This window comes from Bufo bufo, chromosome 7, assembly GCF_905171765.1.
Source record: "Bufo bufo chromosome 7, aBufBuf1.1, whole genome shotgun sequence".
Classification (NCBI taxonomy): Eukaryota; Metazoa; Chordata; class Amphibia; order Anura; family Bufonidae; genus Bufo; species Bufo bufo.
Genome location: NC_053395.1, coordinates 32,856,761 through 32,876,495, shown reverse-complemented (window position 1 = coordinate 32,876,495; position 19,735 = coordinate 32,856,761). Strand labels below are relative to the sequence as shown.

The 19,735-nt window shown below is 48.3% G+C and overlaps 1 protein-coding gene across 2 annotated transcripts in view; it reads right to left on the bottom strand.

The window, feature by feature from the left end:
- TTYH3 (tweety family member 3) overlaps positions 1-13,550 on the bottom strand; it is an 82,508-nt gene extending 68,958 nt beyond the window's left edge. Inside the window, exon 1 of one of the 2 annotated variants that reach the window (XM_040441188.1) lies at positions 13,157-13,550. In XM_040441188.1, coding sequence (XP_040297122.1) covers positions 13,157-13,282 — 126 coding nt within the window. In that variant the 5' untranslated portion in view covers positions 13,283-13,550. The remainder of the gene's footprint in view (positions 1-13,156) is intronic. The other variant, XM_040441187.1, reaches the window with a different exon arrangement.
- Positions 13,551-19,735: the final 6,185 nt, after the last annotated feature.

Sequence of the window (19,735 nt, the reverse complement as noted above, 5' to 3'; positions counted from 1 at the left end):
GACGATCTGAACAAGCAGAGTCACAAGAGACGATCAGACTCCTCCGGAGAATGTCTCTTCATGTCCATGTCGCTGGAGAAATGTCCTCTAGTTTCTGATCACTTTCCAGGCACCGAAAAACTTGACCAACGGCATCTGCCTCCCGCCTCATGGGGGAATCTGCATTTGGGCTGATAAGGAGTGAAGAGCGTCCGCTTTCATCATCCAGGACTGGTCGCCGTCTGCTGTATCCTCGCTCTCTATTACGTGCGGTTCACAGCGACGCTCGCGATTGCAGTAACTTTCACGATTTCAATATGGAATTGCAAAACTATCAATTTCCTTTTCTAAGCAAAATGTGCTCAACGTGTAACTTGAACCAATGGACCCAATATAAGAGGGCCCTCACCAACCTTTCATAATACGTGCGTCCTAATGGGGCAGAGGCAACAGGTTTCAAGAACTGCCACTTCCCATAGCCATGCTCCTGGCTCAAATTTAAAGGGGTTTTCCAGGAGAAAGCAGGTCCTGCAAACTACACAGAACACACTGGAGGAGAGCGTTTTTAAATTTACTTACTATTCAAAGTTGAGTGGATCAGCTGCTCAGGAACCCAGTCATGTAATACTTCACTTCTCAAAATCCAGTTTCCGCTGACATCACATCGCGTCCTTATGGCTATGGACCATGCACAAACTCTTGTATCCACCTCATCTGCGTTTGCACCAGAAGGAGGAATAGTTTTGGCCCCGTCCACAGCGGAAGTGACATCTGGTCCATAGCCTTGCCAGAAAGGACGTGAGGTCAGCGGAAGCTGGATTTTCAGAAGAGAAGTATTACTTGACTGGGTTCCTGAGCAGCTGATCCCCTCAACTTTGAACGGTAAGTAAATTACAAACGCTCTCCTCCAGTGTGTTCTGTGTAGTTTGACGTCCAGTCATTGAAAAAGTCAATGATAGAAGCTGGATTTTCAGAAGACGAGCGTGAGGTCAACGGGCTCGCGGGAGACTGATCCACTCAAATTTTCCTCTACATGCATGTTATGTGTAATTAAAGGGGTTGTCTCATCTCATGCCCCCATTGGGACCCTCACCTATATATCGGGAACAGAGCCCCGCAAGGTGGTGGCTGGAGTACTCCGGTCCGGCCACCAAGCGTGCTCCCCACGTAAGTGAATAGCAGCGAACTGCGCATGACCGGCCACCGTTCCCAGTCACTTCTATGGGCCCGACGGAAATAGCAGAGCCAGTGCTCGGCTATTTGCGGCGCCCCTTAGAAAATGAGTGGAGGGTGGCTGCGCTTACACAGTGCGCCCCGCACCACTTTCGGGGCTCCGTCCTTGATAAAGGTGCGGGTCCCAGCGCCTATCAGATAATAGGGGCATATCCTAGCGATATGGCCCCATTGTCTGAGATAGGCTGATTTGTGGGACCCACTGGGTCCTGGAAAACCCTTTCCAAAAACACTGCCACCCCTGCCCACAGGTTGTGTGCGGTATTGAAGCTCAGTCCTCAGTTCCCAAGTGAACCCATGATAACCTCATAATACTCGAAACTAGGAGACTCCTAGTTGTGCAATTCCTTAACATAAAAACGGGCAACTGAAATGCCGTGTGAGCAGGAAGCGCTGTTGCCCATGCGACCGAAAAAACCTACAACCGCGCATTATGATGAACTGTAATCTGGAAAGAAAAGGTCACTTCCATCAGGATGCGCCTGTATATGTAAAAAGACTAAATGCCAAGCATGCATTCAATTACTACGAGGAGGGAGCGGGCACAACACACACAGCACGCTTCATTAAGCAAGTAGTAAAATGACAATTTATATTAAATTTATATTACCCGACACACAAAGCAAACGACAAACACAAAAACACGGGCGCGAGCGTCTAACAAATGGGAAGTATCATCATTACAGTCAGCCAAGGAGAAGCGATGGGAGGCTGCGGGGCAAGGATGGCAAGAACCAAGGCTGCGGGCACAATGGGAGGGGGGGGGGGGGGGGTGTCGCTTCTGCCTCCCCCTGTACGAATCTGAGCCAATACCTCCAGGCGTCACAAATGCAACACTCAGGAGGACGTCATCGCACCGGCCTTGCGGGGCACATCACAGCAGTATGCAGTTCAGGGGTTTGCAAGGCTAAAACATCTCGCAGTGATTAAAAAAGGACACCGCATGGAAAATGCAAAATGGAGGCTATCTTAAAGGGAGTCCAAAATCAGCTTTAAATGAAGCATACCGCCATGTAGGGTAAGTGCCCCGACAGGATGACACATATCTATTCTGTTTATTCTATTCTGAAAATTCGTTCCTCGAATCCTGAGAAAAGCTTCTTTTTAAATTTTTAGGAAAGTAGGTTTTCGGTGCCCTGTGGGCGGGACTGTTCCGTCTGGTGCACTTGGCGTCCCCAGGCATCCAAGCTACTTGCTCTGAAATCTCAGGGACCGTGAATCAAACATAAGAAGCAACAGCTGGGCGGTGTAAATGGCGAAGCAGTGATTCCACCAAACGGAGCGGCTCCGCCCACCGTGCACCGAAATCTTAATTTGCATAAAAAGAAGCATTATAAAAAAGGGGCCGTCTTATCTGAGTCATTGGCGGCATATCGCTAGGATACACCTCTGGGACCGACATCCATCTCCAGAACTGGACCCACAAAGTAAGCAGAGAGCGGCCGCACATGCGCAGCCACCCTCCACTGATTTCTATGAGACTTCTGGCTGAGCTATCTCCAGCAGTCCCATGAATGGAGCGGTAGTCACACTCGGGCGGTGCTCTCCCCATTTATTTCTATGGGACTTGTTAAAAAAAAATAAAAAATGGCTGAGCCCGCTTGCTCTGCTATTTTCGGGACTCCCATAGAAGTGAATGTAGAACACTCCGCGCACTTGCCTTCACTTTCAGGGGCTCGTTCTGGAGTGCGGTGGTGTCGGTGTGAGACCCCTGCACCTATCAGATTGGTGGTATATCCTAGCGATATGCCACCAATGTCTCTCTTCAAGGATTAGAGGGCTGGATTATCACCCCATATGACGGTACGCCTATTTTGAAAATCGATTTAGGAGACGAGAGACCCTTTAAAGCAGCGTGTCCAAAATACAAACCTATTTGTGGGACCCCCTTGTGACGCCATAACATGGATGTTACCCCAAAAGAAGACCCATTCACAATTTCTTACAGGATTGTTCCGCTCTGCGGGATCTCACAGAGTGACGTTATATACTGTAAGTGCCATTTTTTTGCTCTCCCGGGGCTGATAAGTCACAGAAACCCCACAAGCCGCCCGCTGTGCGTAATCATGACAATTCTAAGCTATTTCATTCAAGACCATGATTAATGAGCCCAGCACATACATTATAGAGAACCGCCATATGGTCGCCCACCCACAGCTCCGACCCCAGCTCTCCTATCAGTCTCTATTCTCCGGGCCCATTTCTCCTTTTGTTATGATAACAGGATATCCTGCTCGCCGTCCCTGCGGCGCTAATCGGAAAGAAAAAACAGACAGGACCGCACACGATTTCTCAGAAAGTTGCTTAGAGTGCAATTCCATATAGTCAGTTCTGCTCCATTTCTATGAGGCAGTGATCTCACTAGACTATGGGCGCTGTTTATGGCAGCCTGTGCAGACTGCGATCAGGACCTACGTTTGACGGATGTATCCGTAGGGCTCCAGAGGGCATATACCTTCTCACCGGTCCTCAAGTTGGGTGTGGGGCGGCAGCTCAGCCCCATTCATTTCACTGCAATGCCAGACCCAAACTGTGCACAGCTGTGGCGCTATTTTTTTCTTTTTTAAATCCTGTACCAGCCCTTTAAGCGATTCCCCTCCCCGACGCACCCTGGCAGGTTCACAGAGGGTGAGCGAATAAGCAGAAATCTCAAGGTGCCAAAAACGAATATGAATGTCGCGCGGGGGGAGCTTACATCGTAATCCGCATTAATCACGGAAACTGTAAGCAGGATATTTTGGCTTTGTTCTTCCACCGAGGTTCACAGAGCAGAATGTCTTCTAAAGCGGACCTGCCGGTCGTATTCCACATAGCAGAGTTATGAAACTTTTCAGCTCCTCAGTTATTCCTCCTGGCAACTAGGCATTGCCATTCTATTGCGCCTGCGCTGTAAGCAATCAGTGTAGGTACCAGACGTGCAGGGGAGCGAGGGATGATCTGCGTCCATAGCGACAATGAGAGCCGAGTGTCTGCCCATTGACCCTGCCCCCTCGGCCGCTTGTGGTAATGTGTGCGCCCTCTGCCTCATCTCAGCCTGGGCTCCACACCACAATGGATTCACATCTTGCCTGGTCTCTGTTTTCTACAAGTGGGGCACAGACGTCCACAGGGTCTCTCCAGCCACACTGACCTGTGTGTGACCCTAAGGTGGTCATATCCCACCTGACCCCAGAGGAACAGCCCCGAGTCCCCTGAGGATCCCGTCACGAGAAAGCTCTCTGGGATGCACTTTCGACTCTACACTGGAAATCATTCTTTACTTCTTGTCTCCCCATGGTGGGCACCGGGGTCCGGCACGGTCACTGACATCTCGCGGCTGCAAATCCCATCCAACGATTAACCTTTCGCAGGACCCTCTCCGCCAAGGGAAGCTCTAGTAATAACCATCCATAGATGAACTGTGCCGTCACTGGAGCATCCAGACGTATACGTTTAATGAAAGCCTGTGATGGCCGCCATAAGGGGACACCCATCACCCCTAGGTTCATGGGGGCAATTATATCTCCCGTTTCCTTTTCTCATTCATTTCCAGCGATCTACCTATCTGCCTCATATTTAGCGCCATTTCCAGCCATGCTATTGACGCGAGGGTATATTTAGCTTGGTATTAAATAGAATAACCCATAAACAGGTGAACGCTGATCAATCACTCTCATTATCCCCGCCAGTAAATGTTGATCTGCTAAATGAGAAGCCATAAACACCAGTCAATTATACAATCAATACCTTCTCCGTGCTCGTCTGTAGCGAGGTCTTCAGACGCTGGGACCAATGTCCTAAGGGTTTATCCGGATCTTTTCATAATTAACTTTTCCTAAAGACGGACGGATCTGTTCGAGAACATAATCATGGAAGAGTATCGACGGAGGAAGAGATCACAGCGAGGACGCGGCCCCTCATCTGTCAGCAGTTTTGTCCCTATGACACTGGCTGACCTGTTACATGTGCGCTTGGCAGCTGAAGGCATCTGTGTTGGTCCCATGTTCATATGTGTCCACGTTGCTGAGAACGAAGGTTTAATATATGCAAATAAGCCTCTGGGAGCAACGGGGGCGTTACCATTACACCTAGAGGCTCTGCACTTTGACAGGACCAGGCAGGGAAAACATCATCACACCTAGCCCTGTCAATTGAAGTGGAGAGGGCGTGGCCGTGCAGAGAGAGCGGAGCCGCTAGGTGTAACGGCAACGCCCCCGTTGCTCCTAGAGGCTCATTTGCAATTAAACCATCCTTTTTCTCATCAATGAGGGCACATATGAACATGGGACCAACACAGATGCCTTCAGCTGCCAAGTGCACATGTAACAGGTCAGACAGTGTCATAGGTACAAAACTGCTGACAGATGCCCTTTAATACAAAAGGGGGCAACTTAGGTTCTGCTCACATCTGGCTCAGAGGTATACATCTGGAGTGTCCATAGGCCCCTACCCAAAGATCTTACTAGATAGAAGTCTAAAGGCCTCCATATACATTAATACCGACAGCCGGCAACAATCTAATGTGCGCACTGAGCTCCCGAATTTCCTTCCCAAGTTGATGTCAGGGGAGAGAATGATGGGGGGATGTGCGATTTCAACACCCGCTCCTTTCGTTCTCCTGGGAGATAAGCCGCCATCTGAGGTGTCTGGCAGCAGCTTTCTCCTCTATCCTCATAATAAAAACACATGCATGCTCGGCCGAGCGGTCAACTACCTGTCCCATTTGTCTACATAGGGTTTGCAGAAATCCATGCATCTGCTGCAGAAACATCGTGGCTGTGGAGTCGATATACCCAACTTCTCAGTGACCACCCAAAACTGACTCTGATCCCACAGCCCCTTTTACATGCATGACGTGGACCTTCCAGTTGACTACATTTCTTTAACAATTCGGCCATATTCATTAGATCCTGACGGGACTTGCCATCCAATGTGTATGGAGACATCATTATGAAGGCTAGCGGCGTGTACTGGCCCCAGGGCAGGCAAGGGTTAAATGAATTAATGGGAACAAGGCCTTTGGCTTATGCACCCAGCAATGGCAAAAGGAAGGACCCTTTACCCTACGGGACCTATTACAAACCCCCGTGTGATGCCTCCATGGAGTGGGAGCACAGTCACAGCATCCAAAGCGCGCATGCGTATGCTCGTGTGTGCGCGCGTACGAGAAGCCAGCAAAATAATTCTGCGCTCCGGCTTTCTGAGCTTCCTCAATTTGCACTCTATTTTTCATAGTAATTTTGCAGATGGAAAAATTATAGTGAAAAACTTAAGTGCAAACAAGTTTCTAAGAGAAACCGTATCCTTCCCGCGATTCCCTGAGCGCAATTACCACTTTCCGATGGCGGCGGCGGGATATTTACTTTATTTAAAATGAACCTCGTTGTCCCTCAAGCCTCTCATTACTAAACGTCACACACGGGCGCACAACCCGAGCGCCGGCCCCAGGCATGACATAATTAAAGTGCGAGGGAGATGAAACGGCGGCCGGCGCGCTGCCAGAGAGAGAAATGGTGTCACGCTGCCTCCATGATCCTCCGACGGCCCGGCCTTAAATCACCGTGACTATTACTGCGAGAGATAAACTCTAGGCAGACCGTATTGATTTCTGCGGAAAAACAGTCCAATTTCGCAATTTACAAAAAGGTAAGAGGGGAACGAAAGCTTCCAAACCGCCCGCTAGTAAATGCAAAAAACATCCCTTTAAGAGACAGTCCCTTGTCCTTACGCCCTATTAGGACACACGGACGTGACAGAAGGGGGTCAGGATCCTCCTCTATGAGACAGGACTAGTAGCTGATCCGTACACGACCTGAGACCTCCTTGTAGCGCGTGGACAACCATTCATCTGAACGGCCACCATGCAGTACCACACTTCACCTGTAGAGGCCGCCGCTGGGAAAATGCCTGGCTGAGGGTGCTGAGAGGGGACCTGGGGCGATCAGCTGATTGACCAGGAAGTCATATTCTGAAAGTGGTCACCTCATCACGTTAAAAACGCACTCTTCTGCAGGATCAACCCCAATAAACCAAGCAGGGTTGCTACTGCTGATTACAGTGATACCTGTCTGAAAAATCGGTTGCAGCTAGAGATGAGCAAATTGATTAGGTCATCAAAAATTATTTTTGAGCCGAGGCGGGCCTTCCCTGCTGCTCAATAGGCTCCCCCTGTGGCTTGATTGACATGGCCGGACATTCTGCGCCTGCACTGAGTAGCGGCGCATGAAACAGTCGCTGCTCCATTAACAGCAGCAGCGCCTCTTCGCTTGCGTCGCTACTCGGAGCAACGGCGCATGCGCTAGATGTCTGGCTGCTGCCGCGTCTTTTTGATGAACTAGTTGAACAAAATCAATTTGCTCTTCTCTAGTTGCAGCGCTAACGATACAAAAGGCTCTTATCCTTTATGCAAATGAGGGCACTAAGAGGCGTGGCCAGCGCCGGAAAGATGAAGTGCACCCAGGGCTAGACCCCGACATCAGTGCACCGAAGCCCTCATTCGGACAAAAAGCTGATCAGCGCGCCCCCAGCTTTCGTGGAGATCTGAGAACAAAAGTGTCCAATTCTCCTGCAGCGCCTCTACAGGTTAGGAGATGCATTACACAGTGTCCACTCAAATCTAATGGCGGTCTGTGCGATATGTGGGTGGGCTGGGACACTATTTATCGCCTCTCTCTAGATGAGGGGAATGTGTGGGAGAAAGAATAAAACAAGGGGAGGGGGGGGGTTCACCCTCTTCTGCCATGTTATTTGCACAAAGAGAACGAGAAGATACCGCCACAGACCGGCAGCGAACGCCGCGCAGCTCTAGCGTAATTTTAGAAAAGGACGAGCAGAGCCCGCAGCACATTGCTTCCAGAACCTCCTGTAAATTTACAGTGTTCTCCACCCTCCAATTTTTCTGCCGTGTTAACATGAAAACAGATTTTCTTTGCTAGATTCCAGTTTGGTCAAATGAGGCAAAATACGATTGTAGGAGCTTCACCACAACGGGGGACGTGAGACGCGTTTCATCTCCTCCAGGTCAGTTTTAGCAAAATATAACCCGAGACACGTGGCTGAGCCTTGCGCAGGAGGCTATGCAGCTGAATACAGGGTCCCTGCTGGTCTGCACTATGGTCGTAGGCATGGTGTGCCGCCATATGGTGCATCCAACAGACCATGCTACAACCCACAGGAGTCTAAAGGTTTCCCCTATTGAGGCTTCGTACAACTCCGAATTTGCTCAGATAAAGGCCGACCAAAAATGTAGAGATCGGCGAGGCCGGTCAACCATCTAATGCGGTTGGGGCCTCCTGAGTGTACCGCTGGGTAACATAAGGATTGGGCTGGTCTTCGAGGAGAAGAGTCTGTCTGGCGGTGGATTTCTTTCCTTTCTCTGTGCCAGCTTAGCCAAGCCAAGCATGTATATAGGAGGATGACTGTTTGGTCAACAGCCCTCTGATGCATCTGACCAGCCTAATACGACCATGTGCATGAGGCCTACACCATCTCAGTGTCAAACACATGGAGTATATGGAAAGAGGGGGTTGATTAAGGGCTTTTGGAACGATGGATGACGTTTTTAGGTCACTGGCTTTTCCGATCAAGTTCGTCGTTGGGTGAAAGTATTTCGGGAATCTCTGATCTGTGGGAAGTGACCACAGGACATTACCAACCATCAAGGTGCCTTCAAACCAATGCGTTCTTCAGACACAGATTCTGTCTCAAATCTCATCAACACAGCCTGAAATGCGTCTGATCAAGTCAGAACCGTGGTTTCCAAAACCCAAAACTCCTCTGATCGAGCCAGAAACGCACTGTCCAAGGCCGCTCTGCTCCATTCTAGATCCACTAGTTGCCTATTTAGCAGAACAATGAGAACTCCCCCGACTGCTTCTGACATGAGGATAAAACAAGGCTTTATTCAAGGACTCACTTTCCCACAGATAACCCCCATCCTCCTGACATGACATACAATGCTGGGAGAATACTCGCATACCTCAGCAACGGGAGGAATGCAAGCAAGGCCACCACCATGAGTCACCAGCTATAGCCCCAGGATATGAAATACAGCACTGCGCTCACATGCTATATAGCATCAGACCAGATCTTCTCCAAGGCCACATCAGCTTCTCAAAAAGCAGGGCGACAACCAACCTGGTGCCCTGAAAGCTGGGCGACAACTAACCTGGTGCCCTGAAAGCAGGGTGACAACCAACCTGGCTCCCACACCCAACTCTACTTTTCCATACCCTGGAAAGTCAAACCGAACTGCCAGACCATCGAGCGATTACCAGCAGAACATGTTGAGATGATTGCAGTGAACACGTATGTAATATTTAAGCGTGTGAAGAAGCCTTCACGCTGGTTAACTGTACACAGAGGAGTCTGATCAAATCCTGAAGTCAATCCAGAGAAAGGACGGAATAAGAGATGACGTAATCGCTTCCAGACGGCAACAAAGCGAGAAGGAGCGAGGCAGAAGAATGAAGAATGCAGAACGCGGCTCCCCGAAGAGACATGCGAGCAGTTCCCAAGGTAACATGAAGAACAGCACATCTGGGGAAGAAGCGGGGTGCAAGGTGCACAGCCTGACGCCCCTGAAATGGGCTTCATTGCCATCAGTGCAAAAATTTCAGTGATGGAGGATCAGCAGAGGTGGACCTTCACGCTACCCTGTGGACATAATCTATGGAGACGGGACTAGGACTTACCCATGAATGACGTTGACCCCCCCCACAAATCTCTAGAGCACCCCCCCCCCCCCAAATTCTCCTCACTGCACAACCGCGGTGGTGGCAGCTCCATTCACTGTCTAAGTGACCCAGAGCTGTACTCCTCCGTCTCAGTCAGTCCAATAGACCAAACCCACCGACCGGCCGACTAGCAATCGTTAATGGAGGCATCCCGACTCTCCTCCGCCAAAAGGATCAGGCATACTGGGATTCAACATGCGCTATCCTTTTGTTCTCATGGGAGCAGAGGTATCCGACATCTGCTTTCTCCTCTCATGCACATGCATGCTCAGCTGCTCCGGACACGCACATGTATGGGGAAGTCGGCAGGAATACCTGTCGGCCAACCGCAATTTAAGGCGCCGTTCACACAGAGTTTTGTGCAGGCAAAGATTGGCACCAAAAAACTGGTGCAAAATCCACTTTACACGGTTTTCAATAGCTTAGGGCCGCAACGACGAAGGTTGTGGCAATAAACCACAATGTCGCAACCTCTCATTGAAAACAATAGAAGGTGGATTCCACGCGGCCTCCCGGCGGCTTTTTGGCCGGATTCTGCCTGCACAGAACATCAAGTGAATGGTCCCCAAGGGGTATGGCCGCCTATAGACCTGTCGAAGGTTGTCGGCAATGCTTTCCATAGCGATTAGTCTGTCTCAGAATATTTTCTGATGCTTATGTTGCACCAACATATTCCCGTCGCTTTTCCCACCAGAAACACCAGCAGTGGTCACCAAATGGTCACACAACCTAAACTTCTGCTCAGACACAAAGAACCTGTTACCCTATTAGTGTATCTTTGGGGTGTGCGAGGAAAGTGGAGAACCCAAAACTGAACTCCATGCAGATGTTGTCCTCCTCGATCACATTTGAACCCAGGTCCCCAGATCTTCAGCTCATGGTCCAACTCAGCAGAACAAAGCTTCTCAGTAACTTCCAGCTTTACTAATCAGATTTTTCTTACAGTAAATATCAGTGAAGTGATCCCACCGAGGAGGTAGACATCAGAGCGGGACCGCTACCGGCACTGTACAGGACACGCTCTAGCCGGCGGCGGTCGCTTTGTTATACTGTTGGTAAATTGCAGCTTTTGTCACCAGCTTTTCGCAGCCACCACATTATGTCAACATGACAATTGTCTGGTTTGCAAACAAAACCACACAAAATTTAACCCCAGAGGAGCCCGGCAGTGCTGGACCCCCCCGGAGGAGCCCCGGCAGTGCTGGACCCCCCCGGAGGAGCCCGGGCAGTGCTGGACCCCCCCGGAGGAGCCCGGGCAGTGCTGGACCCCCCCCCGGAGGAGCCCGGGCAAAGCCGAACATGTGAACATGGTCCAAGCCTAGTGTCCATGTCTGACTGTTGCCTCCAGGGTCCTCTACCTCCCAGGCTCTTTGGATATTTTGAGACTGAAAGAACAGGGTCTAATCCTTTCCTGTTCTGTTACATGGGACTGCTTCAGCGTCCAGCGATCACAGGGCGTCCACATGGGCTGGGTATCATGTCACGCCTGCCAACATGACCTCCCATATGTTGTGCCAAGGAACAGAATGGCACCAGACTTCTTCACCATGACCTCCAGGAGCCATGGCAGCAGGTGGAGACCATTCACACTGGTGCCACGCTCCATAGGGTATCTTCACCCCGTACAGCACTCAAACACATTTCTGCACCAGAACCTGCTGCGTGTGAACACAGCCTGTAGTCACGCAGATACGCCGCGCTGCCTGCACCACACATTCGGGTACGGAGAACATGATCATGACCAGTTTGTAGACGCCCCCGGCAGTTCCCAGTCTCGTCCCCCCATCCCCCATCCTTTAGCCTGCAGAATTTCTCTCCCCAATTTCCAACAAAAGTAAACCAGGAAAACAGATGTTCTCAGGAGACTCGTGTTAACCCAGTAGCTACCGGCTCTTAAAGGAGCCCTACACTAGCAGAACAGCCTGTCCCCAGAAGACAGATATGACAACGCCGCACCCATTCCAAAAATGCTCCTTTTTCACCAATTTTAGGGGACATGGTGAGGACAAGAATGGGGACCGGACAGGAAGGACCACGGACAGGAAGGGAGAGGGTCCCCGCAGACAGACCCCCACTACATGTGTCACAGTACACCCTCTTCCCCAGGTCCTCACAGTCAAGGTGGGGGCGGCCTTTCATCGCCAGGACATAGGCTGACCCCATATAGTGGCGGTTTGGCCCGTCCCTTTAAGAGAATTCCCACGTGACACAAGGTTCCCAGGAGCCGGAGAGGCAGACGGTGACTAATGTACACAGGGGGGTGATGACTTATACAACAGGTAGAGCGCCCCCTGCTGGGGGGGGGGGGGCATCCTAACCTGGAGATGACAGGTCAGGACACTGCATGTATGTATGACTGGTGTACATGTATGTATAATAGACGGCGGATTGTGTACTGCACACGTATGATTTATGTATATACAGATGTAGAATACGTGTATGATAAATGTATGACTGGTGTACAGGACATGTATGAGTGATGTATATATGACTGACGACTGCATATTACATGTAGGACAAGTATGACTGATGGAGAGTATGTGTATGATTGATGTATGACTAATGCACACATGAGTGATGCACTTCACATGTATGACAGTGTGTACAGTACATGTATGATGTAGGACAGTGTGTACAGTACATGTATGATGTAGGACAGTGTGTACAGTACATGTATGATGTAGGACAGTGTGTACAGCACACGCATGATGTAGGACAGTGTGTACAGCACACGTATGATGTAGGACAGTGTGTACAGCACACGTATGATGTAGGACAGTGTGTACAGCACACGTATGATGTAGGACAGTGTGTACAGCACACGTATGATGTAGGACAGTGTGTACAGCACACGTATGATGTAGGACAGTGTGTACAGCACACGTATGATGTAGGACAGTGTGTACAGCACACGTATGATGTAGGACAGTGTGTACAGCACACGTATGATGTAGGACAGTGTGTACAGCACACGTATGATGTAGGACAGTGTGTACAGCACATGTATGATGTAGGACAGTGTGTTTCCCCCCCCCCCCCCCCATGTGGCAGCAGTCAGTGATGAATCTTCACCATCATTATTTGATGATGATGATGAGGATGATGATGATGATGATGATGAGGAGGATGATGAGGAGGAGGATGAGGAGGATGAGGAGAGCCCCGGCAGCCATATCCCGCACTCAGCCCGGCACAATAAGATGGCGGCGCCGGCCTCACAGGTGTCTCACCTGCTGGTACTCGCCGTCCTCCGGCTTGAAGTCCCCGCTGATGAGCTCCCATTTGAGGCTGAGGTGCGGCAGCCGGTGCAGCAGGGTCACCCACCAGGGCGGGCTGTAGCTGATGGCGGCCGCCATGTCAGGAGCCGAGAGCCGGGCCGGGGATGTACCGGGGGGACCGCTCTCCGCTCAGGCTCGCCGCCTCCCGTCCATTCTCCCCCGTTCTCCGGACTATTCCCCGCAGCGTCCCCGGGGGTGTGCCCCGCGCATCCTCATCCAGAGCCCGGCTACCGGCGCTGCTCCGGGCGGCCCCCGGTGTCACGGTCCCAGCGCTGCTCCCCAGATCCAGCTCTTTGTTCCCTGAGTCTGCTTGTGCTCGGGTCCCCCCTCCTCTCCCCGGTCTGGCCCGGCCTCCTCTCCGCCCTGCCGAGCCGGCCCGCCCTCACCTCCGCCCAGCGACTCCCGGGCTGCGTCTACCAGCAGGGTGCGACTTTGGTGCGATTTCTACTTCCTCATACCACAGCAGAAACCCCTGACCTGCGGCATGTCGCCATTGTGTGACCAGACCGCCCACCAGTCGGCCATAGCCCGGGGCTACACAGACTGTGGTGTCATGTAGAACTATGGGGTGTGAAGTGGCCCCCCAGGGGGGACTCAGAAAATCGCTTCGGCCAGGGTTACACGACGACGACTACAACAACGGAATACAGTCTTCGCGCGAATCAGACATCGTCACGACCCCAAAAGCGCCCCAAAAAAATCAAACACTCCTTCATTTTTTGGGTGACGATCGGCTACGACCCCATTCACTTGCGAATGCATCACTCATGTCGCCACTCACAATTTAACGCTAAAATTTCACAGTGACGCAAAAAGTCGCTCGGCCATCACAAAAGTCCCGACGTAGATTTTCGATTTTACGTGTGAATTACGCACGATGGTCACGGTAACCCCGCTACACGTCTCGCAGCCTCAAGTTGCGTCGCCAAAAATGTACGCGGTTCGTCTGCGACTCGCTGCTCCACAAGATATGATTCGGCTGGCGATGGCAGACAGGTCGCAAGTGACTGAGGCCTCCTGCCCCTCACCGTATCCGATTTGCTTTTCCGCAAAATACAGATGAGATCCGTGAGCATTGCGCAATTTTTTTCATGGGGTCCTCTGTAAAAAAAAAAAAAAAGCCTATTGTCTGCACAAAAACGGACAAGAATAGGACATGTTCTATAAATTGCGGAACAGCCACATGGATGACATTCGTGTCCTGTCTGTTATTTTTTTTTACGAATGTGCGATACACAAAAAATACGGATTGGACACGGACAAAACATGCATCGGGTTTCGATTTTCGGTGACGATCATGTCGCGTTACGTCACAGATATGGCGATCACTACGTCCCACTACCCGGGCCGCCATGTTGTCCCAGCCTAACACTCCCAGTTGGAAAATATTGGCAAATTGCGCTTCGCCGGCCGTCTCGCAGCAGTCGCTCGTGTCTCCTATTGAAATGAATGGGGTGGAGCAGCTGCGCGACGCATCGAAGTGCGGCTGCGTAGACTCTCGGTGCTTCAGGCTTCAATCACATGACCGTATTTTTGCCTGAACAAACGTGACATGGCGGCATATTGTTACGTGACCCTAACGGGAAAATCATTGGAATGATAGTTTACCGCCAGCTCGCCGGTATCGACCCCCATATTAAAGGGCTTGGCGCACAAATCACACTTATCAATCGTGGGCCCCCGAGTCTTGTGCGCTTGTTGGCGGCCCCTCTACAGTGAATGGTCACGCTCTAGTCACACAGGTGGTTCAAGGACCCCCGTCGTGTGGATAGGTGACGGGCCAACCCCTTTAATTAAAGACTGCCATACTGATGACCTCTCGTCAGTATCGGATCGATGGGAGTCCGACTCCCAGCATCCCTGATCATGAAAGGGATGCAGAACAGCACAGCGCCGTATACTAGGTAGTGGCCATCCCTGGTACTGCAGTGCTGCTCTCACTGCAGTACCACTCATGGCCACTACTAAATGTGTGGCGCTGTTCTGTTCTGTAGCAGCTGAATCCCATTCAAACAGCTGATCGGCGAGGTGCCAGGGGTTGGACCCCCACCCATCTGAGAGGCCATCAGTATTACAGACCCGGAAAACCCATTTAACTCTATGTAGGGGACCTGAATGTGTGTGTAGTGGCCGTATCTGGTACTGCAGTTCAGTGCCAAGTCACTGGGGTTCAGCCTCTGCACCGGACATGCTGGTTAGTGAGGGTCCCAGAGGTCAGACCGTCTGGTTTTACAGGACAGCTACTGCGCAGTGTGAACCTGACCTGTAGGACGTGTGCAGTGAATGCTGCCAGTCATCCCGGCAGTTTTGGGAAGGAGGGGGAGAGTTGCTGTCGTACCCAATATTCTTCCGTCCACGCCGGTTTCCTTTCTAATGGCAGCTTTGTTCCTCCTGCAGCCTCGTCTCAGCTCCGCACGAGCCACCGGGGTAAAAGTGCTGATTTGGGGAGAAAATCTGCCAAGACACATTTCTTAGACCTCTTTCACATGGCCGGTTTTTTTTTTCCACTTACTGGCCGCTTTTTGCGTTCCGTATACGGAACCATTCATTTCAATGGCTCCGCAAAAAAAAACGGAATGTACTCCGTATGTATTTCGTTTCCGTATTTCCGTTTTTTTCCGTTCTGTTGAAAGATAGAACATGTCCTATTATTGCCCGCAAATCACGTTCCGTGGCTCCATTCAAGTCAATGGGTCTGCAAAAAAAAGGAACACATACGGAAATGCATCCGTATGTCTTCCGTATCCCCCCGGATCTCACAGGCCCCGGAAGCTGTATGAGTAATACACACAGTATTACTCATACAGCCAATGCATTCCAATACAGAAGTATTGGAATACATTGTAAAGGAATATACCCCCAAAAGTTCAAGTCCCAAAGTGGGACAAAAAATAAAGTGAAAAAAAAGTTTAAAAAATAAAGTTTTCCCCCAATAAAATTAAAAGTTTTAAGTAAAAATACGTCATTTTCCCCAAATAATAAAAAAAAAAATTGGTAAAAAATAGGGGGGGGGGGAAGTATACATATTAGGTATCGCCACGTCCGTATCGACCGGCTCTATAAACATATCACATGACCTAACCTCTCAGATGAACACCATAAAAAATAAAAACTGTGCTAAATAAACCATTTTTTTGTCACCTTACATCACAAAAAGTACAACAGCAAGCGATCAAAAAGGCATTTGCCCACCAAAATAGTACCAATCTAACCGTCACCTCATCCCGCAAAAAATGAGCCGCTACCTGAGACAATCGCCCAAAAAATAAAAAAAACTATGGCTCAGAATATGGAGACACTAAAACATCATTTTTTTTGTTTCAAAAAAGCTGTTATTGTGTATAACTTACATAAATAAAAAATAAGTATACATATTAGGTATCGCCGCGTCCGTATCGACCGGCTCTATAAAAATATCACATGACCTAACCCCTCAGATGAACACCGTAAAAAATAAAAACTGTGCTAAATAAACCATTTTTTGTCACCTTACATCACAAAAAGTGTAATAGCAAGCGATCAAAAAGTCATATGCACCCCAAGATAGTGTCAATCAAACCGTCATCTTATCCCGCAAAAAATGAGACCCTAACTAAGATAATCGCCTAAAAACTGAAAAAACTATGGCTCTCAGAATATAGAGACACTAAAACATGATTTTTTTTTTTGTTTAAAAAATATTATTGTGTAAAACTTACATAAATAAAAAAAAAGTATACATATTAGGTATCGCCGCGTCCGTATCGACCGGCTCTATAAAAATATCACATGACCTAACCCCTCAGATGAACACTGTAAAAAATTTAAAATAAAAACTGTGCTAAATAAACCATTTTTTGTTACCTTACATCACAAAAAGTGTAATAGCAAGTGATCAAAAAGTCACACGCACCCCAAAATAGTGCCAAAAAACCGTCATCTCATCCCGCAAAAATCAGACCCTACCCAAGGTAATCGCCCAAAAACTGAAAAAATTATGGCTCTCAGACTATGGAAACACTAAAACATGATTTTTTTTGCTTAAAAAATGAAATCATTGTGTAAAACTTACGTAAATAAAAAAAAGTATACATATTAGGTATCGCCGCATCCGTGACAACCTGGTCTATAAAAATATCACATGATCTAACCTGTCAGATGAATGTTGTAAATAACAAAAAATAAAAACGGTGCCAAAACAGCTATTTCTTGTTACCTTGCCTCACAAAAAGTGTAATATAGAGCAACTAAAAATCATATGTACCCTAAACTAGTACCAACAAAACTGCCAACCTATCCCGTAGTTTCTAAAATGGGGCCACTTTTTTGGAGTTTCTACTCTAGGGTTGCATCAGGGGGGCTTCAAATGGGACAAGGTGCCAAAAAAACTGTCCAGCAAAACCTGCCTTCCAAAAACTGTATGGCATTCCTTTCCTTCTGCGCCCTGCCGTGTGCCCGTACAGCGGTTTACGACCACATATGGGGTGTTTCTGTAAACTACAGAATCAGGGCCATAAATATTGAGTTTGGTTTGGCTGTTAACCCTTGCTTTGTAACTGGAAAAAAATTATTAAAATGGAAAATCTGCCAAAAAAGTTACATTTTGAAATTGTATCTCTATTTTCCATTAATTCTTGTGGAACACCTAAAGGGTTAACAAAGTTTGTAAAATCAGTTTTGAATACCTTGAGGGGGGTAGTTTATAGAATGGGGTCATTTTTGGGTGGTTTCTATTATGTAAGCCTCACAAAGTGACTTCAGACCTGAACTGGTCCCTAAAAATTGGGTTTTTGAAAATTTCTGAAAAATTTCAAGATTTGCTTCTAAACTTCTAAGCCTTGTAACATCCCCAAAAAATAAAATATCATTCCCAAAATAATCCAAACATGAAGTAGACATATGGGGAATGTAAAGTAATAACTATTTTTGGAGGTATAACTATGTATTATAGAAGTAGAGAAATTGAAACTTGGAAATTTGCAATCTTTAAATTTCTTTGGTAAATTTGCTATTTTTTTATAAATAAAAATGATTTTTTTTTTTACTTCATTTTACCAGTGTAATGAAGTACAATATGTGACGAAAAAACAATCTCAGAACGGCCTGGATAAGTCAAAGCATTTTAAATTTCTCAGCACTTAAAGTGACACTGGTCAGATTTCCAAAAAATAGCCTGGTCCTGAAGGTGAAATAGGTCTGAGTCCTTAAGGGGTTAAAGGGAGACAGATACACAGCTCAGCAGACAGTATCACACATGATGGTATTAGATACACATCTCAGCAGACAGTATCACACATGATGGGATTAGATACACAGCTCAGCAGACAGTATCACACATGATGGGATTAGATACACAGCTCAGCAGACAGTATAACACATGATAGAATTAGATACACAGCTCAGCAGACAGTATCACACATGATGGAAATAGATGCACAGCTCAGTAGACAGTATCACACATGATGGGATTAGATACACAGCTCAGCAGACAGTATCACACATGATGGAATTAGATACACAGCTCAGTAGACAGTATCACACATGATGGGATTAGATACACAGCTCAGCAGACAGTATCACACATGATGGGATTAGATACACAGCTCAGCAGACACTATCACATATGGTATTAGATACACAGCTCAGCAGACAGTATCACACATATGGTATTAGATACACAGCTCAGCAGACAGTATCACACATGATGGGATTAGATACACAGCTCAGCAGTCAGTATCACACATGATGGGATTAGATACACAGCTCAGTAGACAGTATCACACATGATGGGATTAGATACACAGCTCAGCAGACAGTATCACACATGATAGAATTAGATACACAGCTCAGCAGACAGTATCACACATGATGGGATTAGATACACAGCTCAGCAGACAGTATCACACATGGTATTAGATACACAGCTCAGCAGACAGTATCACACATGATGGGATTAGATACACAGCTCAGCAGACAGTATCACACATGATGGGATTAGATACAGCAGCTCAGCAGACAGTATCACACATGATGGGATTAGATACAAAGCTCAGCAAACAGTATTACACATGATGGGATTAGATACACAGCTCAGCAGACAGTATCACACATGATAGAATTAGATACACAGCTCAGCAGACAGTATCACACATGATGGAATTAGATACACAGCTCAGTAGACAGTATCACATATGGTATTAGATACACAGCTCAGCAGACAGTATCACACATGATGGGATTAGATACACAGCTCAGCAGACAGTATCACACATGATGGGATTAGATACACAGCTCAGTAGACAGTATCACACATGATGGGATTAGATACACAGCTCAGTAGACAGTATCACACATGGTATTAGATACACAGCTCAGCAGACAGTATCACACATGATGGGATTAGATACACAGCTCAGCAGACAGTATCACACATGATGGGATTAGATACAGCAGCTCAGCAGACAGTATCACACATGATGGGATTAGATACACAGCTCAGCAAACAGTATTACACATGATGGGATTAGATACACAGCTCAGCAGACAGTATCA